At 46.0% G+C, this 15,627-nt stretch overlaps 3 protein-coding genes across 3 annotated transcripts; all 3 read left to right on the forward strand.

Moving 5' to 3' along the window:
- LOC142829026 (olfactory receptor 5AR1-like) lies at positions 1-939 on the forward strand. Its single transcript, XM_075926086.1, has one exon. It carries the CDS (start codon positions 1-3, stop codon positions 937-939), a length of 939 nt encoding a protein of 312 aa, XP_075782201.1.
- Positions 940-6,563: 5,624 nt separating this feature from the next.
- Positions 6,564-7,505, forward strand: LOC102450256 (olfactory receptor 5AR1-like). Its single transcript, XM_006122732.4, has one exon. It carries the CDS (start codon positions 6,564-6,566, stop codon positions 7,503-7,505), a length of 942 nt encoding a protein of 313 aa, XP_006122794.3.
- A 6,051-nt stretch (positions 7,506-13,556) lies between these two features.
- On the forward strand, positions 13,557-14,495 carry LOC102450490 (olfactory receptor 5AR1-like). The gene has a single exon (XM_006122733.2). The coding sequence runs from the start codon at positions 13,557-13,559 to the stop codon at positions 14,493-14,495; it is 939 nt and encodes a 312-aa protein (XP_006122795.2).
- The last annotated feature ends 1,132 nt before the right edge of the window (positions 14,496-15,627 follow it).

A 15,627-nucleotide genomic window follows, 5' to 3' on the forward strand; every position in this document is an offset into this window, starting at 1 on the left:
ATGGAAGAGGGAAATCATTCTGAGGTGACTGAGTTCATTCTCACAGGACTGACAGATCGTCCGGAGCTGCAGGTCCCTCTCTTTGTGTTGTTCCTACTTATATATGTTTTCACCGTGGTGTGGAATGGGGGGATGATGGCGTTAATCACAACTGATTCCCAACTCCACACCCCCATGTACTTTTTCCTTTGGACTTTGTCTTTCTGTGATCTGTGCTGTTCCACAGTAGTAGCCCCTAAGATGCTGCAGGATTTCTTATCTGAGAAGAAAAGCATTTCCTACACTGCCTGTGCTGTGCAGATATTTTTCTGTATCTTTTTCTCTGATTTTGAGTGTTTCTTGCTGGCTGTGATGGCGTACGACCGTTATGTGGCCATCCGTAACCCGCTACTCTATACGGTGATCATGTCCCGGCAGCGCTGTAACCTTCTCGTGGCTGGGGTGTGTGTTGTGGGGTTCGTGGATTCAGTGATACACGTGTGTCTGACATTCCAGCTGTCATTCTGCGTCTCTAACGTCATCAATCATTTCTTCTGTGATATTCCCCCACTGCTGGTCCTCTCCTGCTCTGACACCCGCATCAGTGACATTGTGCAGTTGGCTTCCATGTTCTACATTGTAGCAATCAGTGTTGTGACCACCCTCCTCTCCTACGTCTATATCATATACACCATCCTTAAGATCCGCTCTGCCGAGGGCCGGCTCAAAGCTTTCTCCACCTGCGCTTCCCACTTGACTGCAGTTGGATTGTTTTATGGCGCCCTCCTCTTCATGTATTTCCGACCCACCTCCAGCTATTCCATGGACACCGACAAAATATCTTCAGTGTTTTATTCGCTTGTGATCCCCTTGTTGAATCCCCTGATCTACAGCCTGAGGAACAAGGAGGTGAAGGATTCACTGAGGAGAGCCATGAACAAACTCCTGACCCAGTTCTGAGTCTGATTGACTCAGTGCTGGTGGAGAGATGGGAAATGGAAGCAGGTGACTTCAATTAGCATGTCCTTTCACAGAGCCCACTGTGGTTTTATTGATTATTATATTGTTATTATGAATGTGTCCGTATTCCAACACAGGCTGCAGGTCCCTGCTGAGATCAGGTCTGCATTTGTCTACTGCCCTTCTGTGCGCACAAATATAGATGTGATCTGTTTTGAAAGCTGGGAGGTGTTGGTATTGAGAAAGAAGGGGGATGCAATAAATCTTTCTCCCTCTTTCTTCCAACGGTGTTGATTTCATTATGTAGTTCCAATTGTGACACGTGTGATGTCTGGCGGTGTTTGCCCGTCATCCTGCTACTCTTTAGCCCTTTCTGTGGGTTTCTTCTGCATAGTGTCACTTGCTAGATAATATCATGGGGGTTAGGTAAATAAAAGGCTATTAGCCAAGGGACCGAAATGGTGTCCTTAGCTTCTGTTTGTCAAACGCTGGAAAACGATGGCAGGAGACAAATTGCTCACTCATTGTCTTTGGTCTACCCCTTCTGGGGCAGCTGGTTCTGGCCACTGTCAGCAGACAGGCTACTGGGCTAAATGGACCTTTGGTCTGACACAGCACTGCCATTCTTATGTTCTTATGTTTTGTGTTCAGGCACAAGAAGGAGAAAGGTAATTTCCATTCCACTGTCAAGTATTTTAAGTGTAGTAACAACAAAGCAAGTAATAGGAAGCATAGCATTAGCGGTTGAGAGCACGGTGTATGCACCTCCTCTGTGACAGTCTGCACTGAACTGAACACAAAATAGCATGAAAAGGGTGAATTTTCTCTGTCATCTACATTAAGCAATGGACTACATGCATCTGACGAAGTGGGTCTTTGCCCACGAAAGCTTATGCTCCTACACTTCAGTTAGTCTATAAGGTGCCACAGGACTCCTCGTCGCTTTTGCAGATTCAGACTAACACGGCTACCCCTCTGATATTAAGCAATGGGTGTCCCATATTGCTGGACAGTCAGCTTGTTCCTGGGTTATGTTCTATCCTGGATCTTTCTCAGGGTTCGTCTATGCTAATCCCACACTACTTGAAGTCAACTTCACTTATGTCATGCACGGGTGCTGACACTGAGCGAGGGCAGTAGGAGACTCATGTGGCTGTTGTGGGGAGCCTGCATTTCAAAGCCCTTTCAATAGTTTGGTATCCATGGGCAAAGGTTGTGGAGTGTCCCCATTCCCAGACACAGAGAACTTAACATCAGTAGGGAACATTACAGAATGGTTTAGATGCCACAGTGTTTGCTGATGCTCACAGGAAAGCGATATAGATTCTGCACTCTTTGGCTCCCCTGTCATGACTGCCTCTCAAGCTGAGCACCCCAAAATTCAGGGTACTAAACATTCTTGACACTCTTGCTTTCCAGGCTATGCCGGGCATAGCATGATTTTTCCTGGGTTCATCCCACTCTTACAAACATGATGTCAGTAGCCTTACAACATAGGAACGGCAGAAAAGGTGCTATCGAGGTCAAGTGTGAAAAATGTAAAAACTAAACTAAATTTTTGCTCTCTGCAGCAGTGAGGGACGATATCCCATTCAGATTTGTGTGCTTGCCTATTAAAATACTGTGCTGATCTGAGCCTGCACTCAGAATGGTTTGTACACAATGCACGTAGGCTGTAAAGCCTCAGCACTCGATGCAAGTTAATGAGCTGAGCCTGAACTTTGAAATGGTTCCCTGTGGAGTCCTGTACCGTTCCTAAACTCAGGGCCAAACGTATGCCAGGGATTGCCAGAGCTGAGCCCTGACACCTCTAGGCCTGGCAGTTTTGAGATTGGCCCCTCTGGCCTTGCCGCACCAGTGATGCACGTAACTAAAATGCTGGAACCCTAGAATCAAATTCCTCCCCTTGTCACTGCGGTTGCAAAATGATCCCAAGTATTACTCAGTGCTACAGGGCATATTGGTTCCTCCCTTCTTTTAAATGGTGCCCACTGGGGAGGTATTGGAGGATTGATGGCATTAGGAGGAAAACGTGATGCTACAAGTCAGTTATATTCTTTGCCAAGGAATGTAGACAAAACCATGTCCCCTAAGCACCACTAAAAACTACAAGCAACAGGCTCAGAAACTCCCACGCCTGTCACTACAAATATGACCCCAGAAAGCACTGTGCCCTGGATTCCCTTAGGAAGCTCCTAACTGTCCTGCTCTCTCTGTTTCCTGTGAGCTGTAGGATCTTGGGGTAGTTTCCATAGGCTAAGCCAATCTTTGGGCAGGCTGCAAAATAGAGAGCAGATATGCCCAAAACTGTGTGTTTGCACTGACCTGAAAATCACCCACCAGGCAGAAACTGCTCTAGCCACCACCAGCATCCTCCCGCCCCTCCCCAGACATCCTACCACCTCCTTTTGTGCATTGCATTTCTCTGGCTCCCAATCTGCCAACAGCGAGAAGAAACTGAAAACTCTGCTCCCAGCACACAATTGCCTCCTGACGCCAAAGGGGTGTTACGCTTCTAAGAAGCACATGGGATCTTTTTCAGGGTTGAAGGCAATCCGCTGCATTTATTGAGAATACAGTAGAGAAGCAGTTAGCATACGCTTTAAAGACAAACCCACATACACGCACAGGTCCTACAGATGGTACAGGGTTACCAGTCCATGGTGGCTAAGTGAGTCTTACAAGCCAGGCCACATAATTGGGAGTACTGGACTACCCCAAGGGCTTTGGGGCTCTTCGCTAATTCCAAACTCTAAGGCTACGTCTACATTGGCCCCTTCTCCGGAAGAGGCATGCTAATTTGTAACGTTGGAATAGGGAAATCCACGGGGGATTTAAATATCCCCCGCGGGATTTAAATAAACATGTCCGCCGCTTTTTTTCCTGAAAGTAGGAATAAGAGATCCTCCAGAAAAGGGCTTTATTCCGGAGGATCGCGCCAGTCTAGACGCTTTTTTCCGGCTTTTCCCCAAGCTGGAAAAAAAGCGGCGGACATGTTTATTTAAATCCCGCGGGGGATATTTAAATCCCCCGCGGATTTCCCTATTCCAATGTTACAAATTAGCATGCCTCTTCCAGAGAAGGGGCCAATGTAGACGTAGCCTAAGATAGCCTGAACTTCCTGCTTCAGGAGCTTTTCAGGAAATTGGTAGCTTTTGAGTTCGGGTTTGGCCTTTGGAGCTGCCCAGTTGTGATTTGCCACCAAATGCATCCAACTGGGTCATGTGGGAAAAAGGACATTGGAATGTTCCAGGAAATACAAATGCGCAAGGAGGCCGTGTGTTGTGGGCACATTGGCATAGCCTGAGAGACTTTCAGTTCTGGACCTAAATCATCTGTCACTTCCAAGGGGGTTTCTGACCAGGGACTCCTGTGCTCTCCAGAGTTTTAGTGAATTCACCTGAAATATTTGTTTTTCCTTTTTCTTCTCTGGACAACGGATCTCCAGCTCACCCACTCATCATATCACTTCAGAGGGGCCTCGCCGTTTGGCCAGTAATTAACTTTTGGAGCTGAGTAGCGGCAAGAAAACATGGTCCCCAGGTTGATTGAGCTTTTCCTGGCCAACCTTTATGGAATGGTGAGCCTGGGTTTGTTGAGCGTTTTCTAAATTTTCTTGGGCAAATTTGGCTGCCTGGCTCAGTTGTTCCTGCATCATTCTCGCATCTGTGGGTTCAACAGGCTTGGTTATCCCATCTTTCTTTGAAAAGGTTCAGTGTCCCTCAAATAGCCAGCCACATAACTACTCCCATGGAGAGAACCCTGTTGAGGCCTTGGGTAGCTCCTGCACCGCAAATATCAAGAAGGAAAATAGCTGGTCCCAATTACCAGGGTCACTATTTAAAAATTTCCTCAACAAGATCTTTAGGGTTCTATTGTACCACTCCACCAGGCCATCACTTTGGGAATGGTACGCCAAGGTTCGGAGGGGTTTAAACTTGCAACATGTCCAACTCTCTCTTAACAATCATGACCTGAAATTTTTCCCCTGGCCCATCAGGATTTCAGCAGGTAGGCCAACCCAAGAGGGCACCTGTACCAGTTTGGTGGCTACAGTTTGCACAAGTTACTGAGCACAAAGGAACTGCTTCTGGATGACACATGGATAGTGCACAATGACCCATAAGTGCAGGTGCCCTTGGACACTTTTACCAGGGGGCCCACAATATCAATCCACGATTCTTTCAAAAGTGTTTTTGGAGGGGAATTGGATTTTCATTCCAACTGGTTTTTCATGGCAATATTTTCCTTCCTAAAGCAAATTCCCCTTCTCACCCAATGGTAACTGTGGGACTCTAGCAACGTCCCAGTTCAGTTCTGCAGGAGGGCAGACCATCATGCATCAGAAGGGGATGGAGTCGAGCCTGGAAGCCCGGCCCATGTCAGAGAAGGTGGCATGTGGTACCTGGAGCATCCCTGTGTGTTTTGTTTCTGACCTGAAATGTTAAATGTTCATCTGGAAAAAGTGGGTCTCCACAAACACACTCTTTCTGGTCAGCTCTACACAGGACCAAGCTTGCAGTAACAAGAGCAGAATGAAATATCCCTCAGGCTTGGACTCTGTAACTCTGATAAAAATTGCATCACTAACTAACATAGGAGAAAAGATGGCACCAAATTATTCCCCAAGGTATCAGCTCCATGGCTGACATTCCCTGAGCTCATTAATTTGTTGTTGTGTCTCTGAGCTCACTGGCTCCCAAGATCTTGTCCCAGAGATCACGGAACTTAGTATAAAACTTCCCAATTGCACCAAAGTGTCAGTTTTGGTGGAAGGGGACGTGCCACCAAATCTCTCTCTGCTGTCAGCAGGTAGGTGCTGTTCTCCTGTATCAGAGTCACACACCTGTGCAAACAACATGGTGATTGGCAGGCAATGAACTGAAGTCCTCCAACACTAAAAGCCTCATCTCCTACCACCTGAGCTAAGGGAAGGACACTTTTGGTTGGAAAAATTGGTGACAATGTAGTCACAGAAGCTGGTGTGTTCCACTAAGTCTTGGGGGTTTGATACAGACTAATGTAAATGCCATTGTCAGATTAAAAAGAGCTTAATTAACACAGCACACGAATACGACATGAAGAGCCACAGAGCTCCCCTTGCCCAAAGAGAGTGGAAAGACCGAAACTCATTTACTCTCACCCCTTCTTGAGATAATCCCATCACATGGAGATGATTTTTACCATGATTTTCCCTCAGAAGAGTCACAAAGTTGCTGTTTGCTGCTCGGATTAGTGAACAGGAGAGTTTCTGTGACGATTAACCACCATGTCCTTGTATGAGTGCAGTGTGTGAAATTGTTCAATCAAATGGAATGAGCATCAATTAACATCTGGTTCTGTCTAATGAGCCCTTCCCTGATCCAGTATGGCTACCTATTAAGAAACTGACGTTTTTCTTTACTTACTTATGGGTGCAGTGTGTGAAATTGATCATACAATTGGAATGAGCAGCAGTGAACATCTGGCTCTGTGGACTGACCCCTTCTCTGATCCAGTACTGCTACCTATTAAGAAACTGACCTCCCTTTTTCTTTACTTACTTCATTACAACAAAGGGACAGGTTCCCTGAGTCATCCAACTGCCCACAACCCTGCGGCCGCCTGATCTCTACTCAGAGGAGATGGAAGAGGGAAATCGCTCTGTGGTGACTGAATTCATTCTCACAGGACTGACAGATCGTCCAGAGCTGCAGGTCCCCCTGTTTGTGTTGTTCCTACTGATTTATGTTATCACTGTGGTGTGGAATATGGGGATGATCATGTTAATCACAACTGATTCCCAACTCCACACCCCCATGTATTTTTTCCTCCGGAGTTTGTCTTTCTGTGATCTCTGCTGTTCCACAGTAGTAGCCCCTAAGATGCTGCAGGATTTCTTATCTGAGAAGAAAAGCATTTCGTACATTGCCTGTGCTGTGCAGATATTTTTCTCTATCTTTTTTTCTGATTTTGAGTGTTTCTTGCTGGCTGTGATGGCGTATGATCGTTATGTGGCCATCCGTAACCCGCTGCTCTATACTGTCATCATGTCCCGGCAGCGTTGTAACCTGCTGGTGGCTGGGGTGTGTGTTGTGGGGCTGGTGGATTCAGTGATACACACGTGGTATACATTCCAGCTGTCATTCTGCCGCTCCAACGTCATCAATCATTTCTTCTGTGATATTCCCCCACTTCTGGTCCTCTCCTGCTCTGACACCCGCAGCCTTGACATTCTGCAGTTGGCTTCCATGTTCTACGATATAACCATCAATGTTGTGGTCATCCTCATCTCCTATGTCTATATCATTTACACTATCCTGCAGATCGGCTCTGCCGAGGGTCGGCGCAAAGCCTTCTCCACCTGCGCTTCCCACTTGACTGCAGTGGGATTGTTTTATGGTGCTCTCCTTTTCATGTATTTTCGACCCAGCTCCAGCTACTCTATGGACACCGACAAAATATCTTCAGTGTTTTACTCGCTTGTGATCCCCTTGTTGAATCCCCTGATCTACAGCCTGAGGAACAAGGAGGTGAAGGATTCTCTGAGGAAAGCCATGAACAAACTCCTTACCCAGTGCTCATAGGATCATAGAATCACAGAATACTAGGACTGGAAGGGGCCTCGAGAGATCATCAAGTCCAGTCCCCTGCCCTCATGGCAGGACCAAATACTGTCTAAGACCATCCCTGATAGACATTTATCTAACCTGCTCTTAAATATCTCCAGAGATGGGGATTCCACAACCTCCCTGGGCAATTTATTCCAGTGTTTGACCACCCTGACAGTTAGGAACTTTTTCCTAATGTCCAACCTAAACCTCCCTTGCTGCAGTTCTATCCTCAGAGGCCAAGATGAATAAGTTTTCTCTCTCCTCCTTATGGCACCCTTTTAGAAACCTGAAAACTGCTATCACTTCCCCCCTCAATCTTCTCTTTTCTAAACTAAACAAACCCAATTCCTTCAGCCTTCGCTCATAGATCATGATCTCTAGACCTTTAATCATTCTCTTTGCTCTTCTCTGGACCCTCTGGTTCTGAGTCTGATTGTCTCCGTGCTGGTGGAAGGATGGGAAATGGAAGCAGGTGACTTCAATTAGGATGTCGTTGCACACAGCCCATTGTGGTTTTATTGATTATTACGTTGTTGTTATTATGCATGTGTCTGTATTCCAACACGGGCTGCAGGTCCCTTCTGAGATCAGGTCTGCTGTTGGCTACTGCCCTTGTGTGTGCACAATTATAGATGCGATGTGCTTTGAAATCTGGGATCTTTTGTTATTGAGAAAGAAGGGGGAGTGCAAGAAATCTAGCTCCCTCTTTTTTCCAATGGTGTTGATTTCATTATGCAGTTCCAAGGGTGTTGTGTGTGATTTCTGGTGGTGTTTGCCCATCATCCTACTACTCTGTAGCCCTTTCTGTCACCAGGGGTTCTTCTCAGGCTGTAAAAGCCCTCTGGGGTTCTTCTATAGACTGTCACCTGCTTTGTGTCCTGGCAGAAGGAGGAGAAGGTGATTTCTATTCCACTGGCCAGTATTTTAAGTGAAGTAACAACAGAGCAAGTAACAGCAAGCGTAGCATTAGCGACAGAGAGCACGGTGTGTGCACCTCCTCTGTGACAGTCTGCACTGAACTGAACACAAAATAGCATGGAAAGTGTGAATTTTCTCTATCATATGCATTGAGCAATGGGTGACCCACATTGCTGAACAGCCAGCTTGTCACTGGGTTATGTTCTATCCTGGATCTTTCTCAGGGCTGGTCCATGCTAATCCCACAGTACTTCAAGTCAACTTCATTTATACCGTCCAGGGGTGTTGACACTGAGCGAGGGCAGTAGGAGACTTATGTGTCTGTTGTGGGGATCCATTGTATTTCACATCCCTTTCCATAGCTTGCTACCCATGGGCTAAGGGTGTGGAGTGTCCCCATTCCAAGACATGGGGATCTTAATGTCTGTAGGGAACATTACAGGTCTGTTTAGATGCTACCATGTTTGCTGATGATCACAGGAAAGGGAAATAGATTCTGCATTCCTGGGCTGCTCTGTCATGACAGACTCTCAAGCTGAGCACCCCAAAATTCAAGGCACTAGCCATTCTTGAAACTCTTGCTCTGCAGGCTATGCCTGGCATAGCGTGATTTCTCCTAGGTTCATCCCACTCTTACAAACATGGCCTCAGCAGCTCTGCAACATAGGAATGGTGGATAAGGCGCTATCGAGATCAAGTGGGGAGAGTGTAAAAACTAAACCAAATTCTTTCTCTCTGCAGCAGTGAGGGATGGTATCCCATTCGGGTTTGTGTGCTTGACTATTAAAATACTGTGCTGGTCTGAGCCTGCATGCAGCATGGTTCGTATACAATGCACATAGGCTTTAAAACCTCAGCACTCGATGCAAGCTAATGAGCAGAGCCTGAACTTTGAAATTGTTCCCTCTGGAGTCCTGAACATAACCCATTCCTATTCTCAGGGCCAAACATATGCCAGGACTTGCCAGAGCTGAGTCCTGGCACCTCTAGGCCTGGCAGTTTTGAGACTGGCACCTCTGGTCTTGCCGCACCAATGACGCACGTAGGAAAACTGCTGGAGCTCCAGAATGAAATTCCTCCCTTTGTCACTGCAGTAACAAAATGATCCCAGGTATTACTCAGTGCTACAGGGCATATTGGTTCCCCCCTCCTTTTAAGTGGTGCCCACTGGGGAGCTATTGAAAGATATATGGCATTAGGAGGAAAACATGATGCTACAAGTCAGGGAGTGTCTAGATTACAGGGTTTTGTCAACTAAAGAGGCCTTTTGTTGACAGAACTATACCTGCGTCTACACTACTTCTGAGTTCTGTCGACATAATTTTAACAGAACTGGGCAGTTTTGTTGATGGCTGAAAACATCTTTCTACGAGGAATAAAGCCTTTTGTTGACAGAGTTCTGTCGACAGAAGGCATTATTGTCTCTACACCGTCCTTTGCGTCTATACTGTCATGTCGACAAAGCACCTTGCTTTGACAACAGACCTGGATGTAGTCTAGATGATCTTTGTTGAGAGAAGTGTTGTCGACAGTATCTGTCGACAAAGCCTGGTCGACAAAAGCCTGTAGTCTAGACATACCCATCATGTGATGAAGTGCGTTTTGCTCACGAAAGGCCATGTTACTGTGTATTTTTGTGAGTCTCTAAGGTGCCTCTCGAGTTTCCCCTTGTGGCCACGGATGTTTGTCCACCAACTCCTCTCTGCTTGCTCTGAGAGTGGACATATCCCAGATGCCCTTTCTTCTCAGTCTCCTGGGAAGAAGCTGAATTGTTCTTGCCCTGTTTGGCTATGTCTACACAACAAGCAGCTATTTTGACATAATGTTGAAATAGTGTCAAGCTGGAGGACTGCTTACAATGTCTCCTATAACCCTCATTGTACGAGGGATAAGGGAAGTGGGGGGAACAGTGCTCTCTCTCAAAATAGCTGCTGTGTAGACAGCACCAAAAATCAAAATATGCTATTTCAACTTAAACTACCTACACCATTAGCATAGCTCAAGTTACGTAGCTTAATTAGAGTTTAGTCCTGCTGTGTAGCCGTGCCCTATCAGGGCTTTGAGATGAAGTCTTCACTGCATCCTGTCCAGGGTTCTGCAATTTGCCACAGCCCATCATGGCTGGTCTTCAGCCACCAGACCTGGGATTCAGCTGAGCTTGCAAAGCAGCCCACACTCGGAGCTGTCCATAGTATCACTGTCTTCCCACTCAGTCCTTGGGTCTGCCTGGCTTGAGCTCCAGAGAGGAACTGCCAGGCGTTATCCCAGCAGCTTCTCCATATCAGCTTGTTGGGCCCTTATTGGCTGTAGCAGAAGCAGCCACTCTAGCATGCTTGGAGGACTGGTTCTCTACTCTTTTCCCTGAAGCAAGGTGTGGCAGCTCCACAAAGCTCCAGCAGGGGGCTTCGGGACTATCCACCCCTTCATAATATTGATACCAATATTTAAAAGGGACTCTAGAGGCGTTCTTGGCAATTACAAACCGGCAAGTCTAACTTCAGTACCGGGCAAATTAGTCGAAACGATAGTAAAGAATAAAATTGTCAGGCATGTAGAAGAACATAATTTGTTGGACAAAAGTCAGCATGGTTTCTGTAAAGGGAAATCCTGTCTTACTAATCTATTACAGTTCTTTGAAGGGGTTAACAAACATGTGGACAAGGGGGATCCAGTAGATATGATATACTTAGATTTCAGAAAGCTTTTGACAACACCCCTCACAAAAGGCTCTTGTTTAAATTACATTGCCATTGAATAAGAGGGCAGGGCCTTTCCTGGATTGAGAACTGGTTAAAAGACAGGAAACAAAGGGATGGAATAAATGGTAAATTTTCAGTATGGACAGGGATAACTAGTGGTGTCCCCCACGGATCAGTCCTTGCACCAATACTGTTCAACCTATTCACAAATGATCTGAAGAAAGGGGTAAGCAGTGAGGTGGTAAAGTTTGCGGATGATACTAAACTGTTTTAGATAGTCAAGACAGAAGCAGACTGTGAAGAACTTCAAAAAGCTCTCACCAAACTGAGTGATTGGGCACCAAAATGGCAAATGAAATTTAATGTGGATAAGTGTAAAGTAATGCACGTTGGGAAAAATAACCCCAACTGTACGTACAGTATGATGGGGGCTAAGTTGGCTACAAGAAATCAGAAAAGAGATCTTGGAGTTATCGTGGATAGTTCTCTGAAAACTTCCACACAGTGTGCAGCAGCGGTCAAAAAGGCAAACAGGATGTTAGGAATTATTAAGAAATGGATAGAAAATAAGACACAGTGATAGAATTATAGAATCATAGAATTATAGGACTGGAAGGGACCTCGAGAGGTCATCGAGTCCAGCCCCCCGCCCTCAAGGCAGGACCAAGCTCCGTCTACACCATCCCTGACAGATGTCTATCTAACCTGTTCTTAAATATCTCCAGAGAGGGAGATTCCACCACCTCTCTTGGCAATTTATTCCAATATTTGACCACCCTGACAGTTAGGAATTTTTTCCTAATGTCCAATCTAAACCTCCCTTGCTGCACTTTAAGCCCATTACTCCTTGTCCTGTCCTCAGAAACCAAGAAGAACAAATTTTCTCCTTCCTCCTAGTGACATCCTTTTAGATATTTGAAAACCTCTATCATGTCCCCCCTTAATCTTCTTTTTTCCAAACTAAACAAGCCCAGTTCATGAAGCCTGGCTTCATAGGTCATGTTCTCTAGACCTTTAATCAATCTTGTCGCTCTTCTCTGTACCCATTCTTGTCTATCTTCTCTGTACCAGTCTATCTTACTGCCCCGGTATGAAACTATGGTACGCCCACATCTTGAATACCATGTACAAATGTGGTCTCCTCACATCAGAAAAGATAATTGGGCCTTCGAAAGGGCAACTAAAATGATTAGGAATTTGGAACGGGTCCCATATGAAGAGAGGTTAAAACGACTGGGACTTTTCACTTTAGAAAAGAGGAGACTGAGGGGGGATATGATATAGGTATATAAAATCGTGAGTGGTGCGGAGAGGGTGAATAAAGAAAAGTTATTTATTAGTTTCTTTTTCTTCTCTGGACAATGGATCTCCACCTCACCCACTCATCACTTCACCTCAGAGGGGCCTCGCCATTTGGCCAAGAATTTACTTTTGTAGCAGAATTAAATATCCCTCAAACACGGACTCTGCAATTCTGATAGAAATTGCATTACAAACTAACACAGGAGAAAAGAAGGCGACAAATTATTCCCTAACGTATCATCTCCAGGGCTGACATTCCCTGAGCTCATTAATTTGTTGTTTTGTCTCTCTGAGCTCAGTGGTTCCCGAGAGCTTGTCCCACAGATCACAGATCTCATTATAAACCTTCCCAATTGCACCAAAGTGTCAGTTTTGGTGGATGGAGACGCGCCATCCCATCTCTCTCTGCTGTTAGCAGGTACGTGCTCTTGTCCTGCATCAGAGTCACACACCTGTACAGACACCATGGTGATTGGCAGGCACTGAGTTGAAGTCCTCCAGCACAAAACCCACCAGCTCCTACCTCCTGAACTAAGGAAGGAAACTCTTGACTGAAAACAATAGGTGACGATGTAGTCACAGAAGCTGGTGTGTTCCACTAAGATTTGGGGGTTTGATACAGACAAATGTAAATGCCATTATAAGATGCCCGAGAGATTCATTAGCACAGCGCACCAAACCGACATGTAGAGCCGCAGAGCTCCCTTTGCCCAAAGAGGGTGGAAAGACCGACACTCGTTTACTCTCACCACTTCTTGAGATAAGGAATAATCTCATCACACGGAGATTATTTTTACCATGATTCTCCCTCAGCATAGTCACGAGTTGCTGTTTGCTGCTCGGATTAGTAAACAGGAGAGTTTCTGTGACAATTAACCACCGTGTCCTTGTATGGGTGCAGTAGTTGAAATTGATGAACCAAGTGGAATGAGCAGCAATGAACATCTGGCTCTATTGACTGACCCCTTCTCTAATCCAGTACTGCTACCTATTAAGAAACTGACCGCCCTTTTTCTTCACTTATTTCATTACAACAAAGGGACGGGTTCCCTGAGCCATCCAACTGCCCACAACCCTGCGGCTGCCTGATCTCTGCTCAGAGGAGATGAAAGAGGAAAATCACTCGGTGGTGACTGAGTTCATTCTCACTGGACTGACCTATCGTCCAGAGCTGCAGGTCCCTCTGTTTGTGTTGTTCCTACTGATTTATGTTATCACTGTGGTGTGGAACGTGGGAATGATCTTGTTAATCACAATTGACTCCCAACTCCACACCCCCATGTACTTTTTCCTCTGGAGTTTGTCTTTCTGTGATTTCTGCTATTCCTCAGTCATTGCCCCTAAGATGCTGCAGAATTTCTTATCTGAGAAGAAAAGCATTTCCTACACTGCTTGTGCTGTGCAGATATCTTTCTGTATCTTTCTTGCTGATTTTGAGTGTCTCTTGCTGGCTGTGATGGCGTACGACCGTTATGTGGCCATCTGTAACCCGCTGCTCTATGTGGTCATCATGTCCAGGCAGCGCTGTAACCTGCTGGTGGCTGGGGTGTGTGCTGTGGGTTTGGTGGATTCAATGATACATGTGTTTTGTATATTTCAGCTGTCATTCTGCCGCTCCAACGTCATCAATCATTTCTACTGTGATATTCCCCCACTGCTGGTGCTTTCCTGCTCTGACACCCGCATCAGTGACATTGTGCAGTTGGCTTCCATGTTCTACATTGTAGCAATCAGTGTTGTGACCACCCTCCTGTCCTACGTCTATATCATGTACACCATCCTTAAGATCCGCTCTGCCAAGGGCCGGCTCAAAGCCTTCTCCACCTGCGCTTGTCACTTGACTGCAGTGGGCATCTTTTATGGCACCCTCCTCTTTATGTATTTCCGACCCACCTCCAGCTATTCCATGGACACCGACAAAAGAGCTTCAGTGTTTTACTCACTGGTGATCCCCATGTTGAACCCCCTGATCTACAGCTTGAGGAACAGGGAGGTGAAGGACGCCCTGAGGAAAACCATGAACAAACTCCTGACCCAGTCCTGAGCCTGATTGACTCAATGCTGGTGGAAAGATTGGAAATGGAATCAGGTGATTTCAATTAGCATGTCGTTTCACACAGCTTATTTTGGTTTTATTGATTATTATTTTGGTGTTATTATGCATGTGTCTGTATTCCAACACGGGCTGCAGGTCCCTGCTGAGATCTGGTCTGCTGTTGGCTACTGCCCTTGTGTGCACACAAATATAGATGTGATGTGCTTTGAAAGCTGGGAGCTGTTTGTGTTGAGAAAGAAGGGGGGAGCAACAAATCTCTCCCTCTCTTTTCTAACCACGTTGATTTCATTATGCAGTTCCAAGTGTGAAGTGTGTGATTTCTCATGGTGTTTCCCGCCATCCTACTAATCTGTAGCCCTTTCTGTGGGTTTCTTCTATATACTGTCACCTGCTTTGTGTCCAGGCACAAGGAGGAGAAAGGTGATTTCCAATCCACTGGCAAGTATTTTAAGTGAAGTAACAACGGAGCAAGTAACAGCAAGCGTAGAATTAGCGAGAGAGAGCACAGTGTGTGCTCCTCCTCTGTGACAGTCTGCACTGAACACAAAGTAGCATTGAGCAATGGGTGAACAGCCAACTTGTCACTGGGTTATGTTCTATCCTGGATCTTTCTCAGGGCTGGTCTATGTTAATCCCACAGTACTTCAAGTCAACTTCACTCATGTCATCCAGGGGTGTTGACACTGAGCAAGGGTAGTAGGAGAGTTATGTCGCTGTTGTGGGGATCCATTGCATTTCAAATCCCTTTACATAGCTTGGTACCCATGGACTGTGGAGTGTCCCCATTCCCAGACATGGGGATCTTAGCATCTGTTGGGAACATTACAGAACTGTTTAGATGCTTCAATGTTTGCTGAAGCTCTCAAGAAAGGAAAATAGATTCTGCACTCCTGAGCTTTCCTGTCATGACAGCCTCTCAAGCTGAGCACCCCAAAATTCAAGGCACTATCCATTCTTGAAACTCTTGCTCTCCAGCTATGCTGGGCATGGCGTGATTTTTCCTAGGTTCATCCCACTCTTACATAAATCGTGTCAGCAGCCCTGCAACATACGAACGGCGGAGAAGGCGCTATCGAGACCAAGTGGGGAAAATGTAAAAACTAAACCAAATTCTTTCTCT

Source organism: Pelodiscus sinensis, chromosome 4, assembly GCF_049634645.1.
Source record: "Pelodiscus sinensis isolate JC-2024 chromosome 4, ASM4963464v1, whole genome shotgun sequence".
Lineage (NCBI taxonomy): Eukaryota > Metazoa > Chordata > Testudines > Trionychidae > Pelodiscus > Pelodiscus sinensis.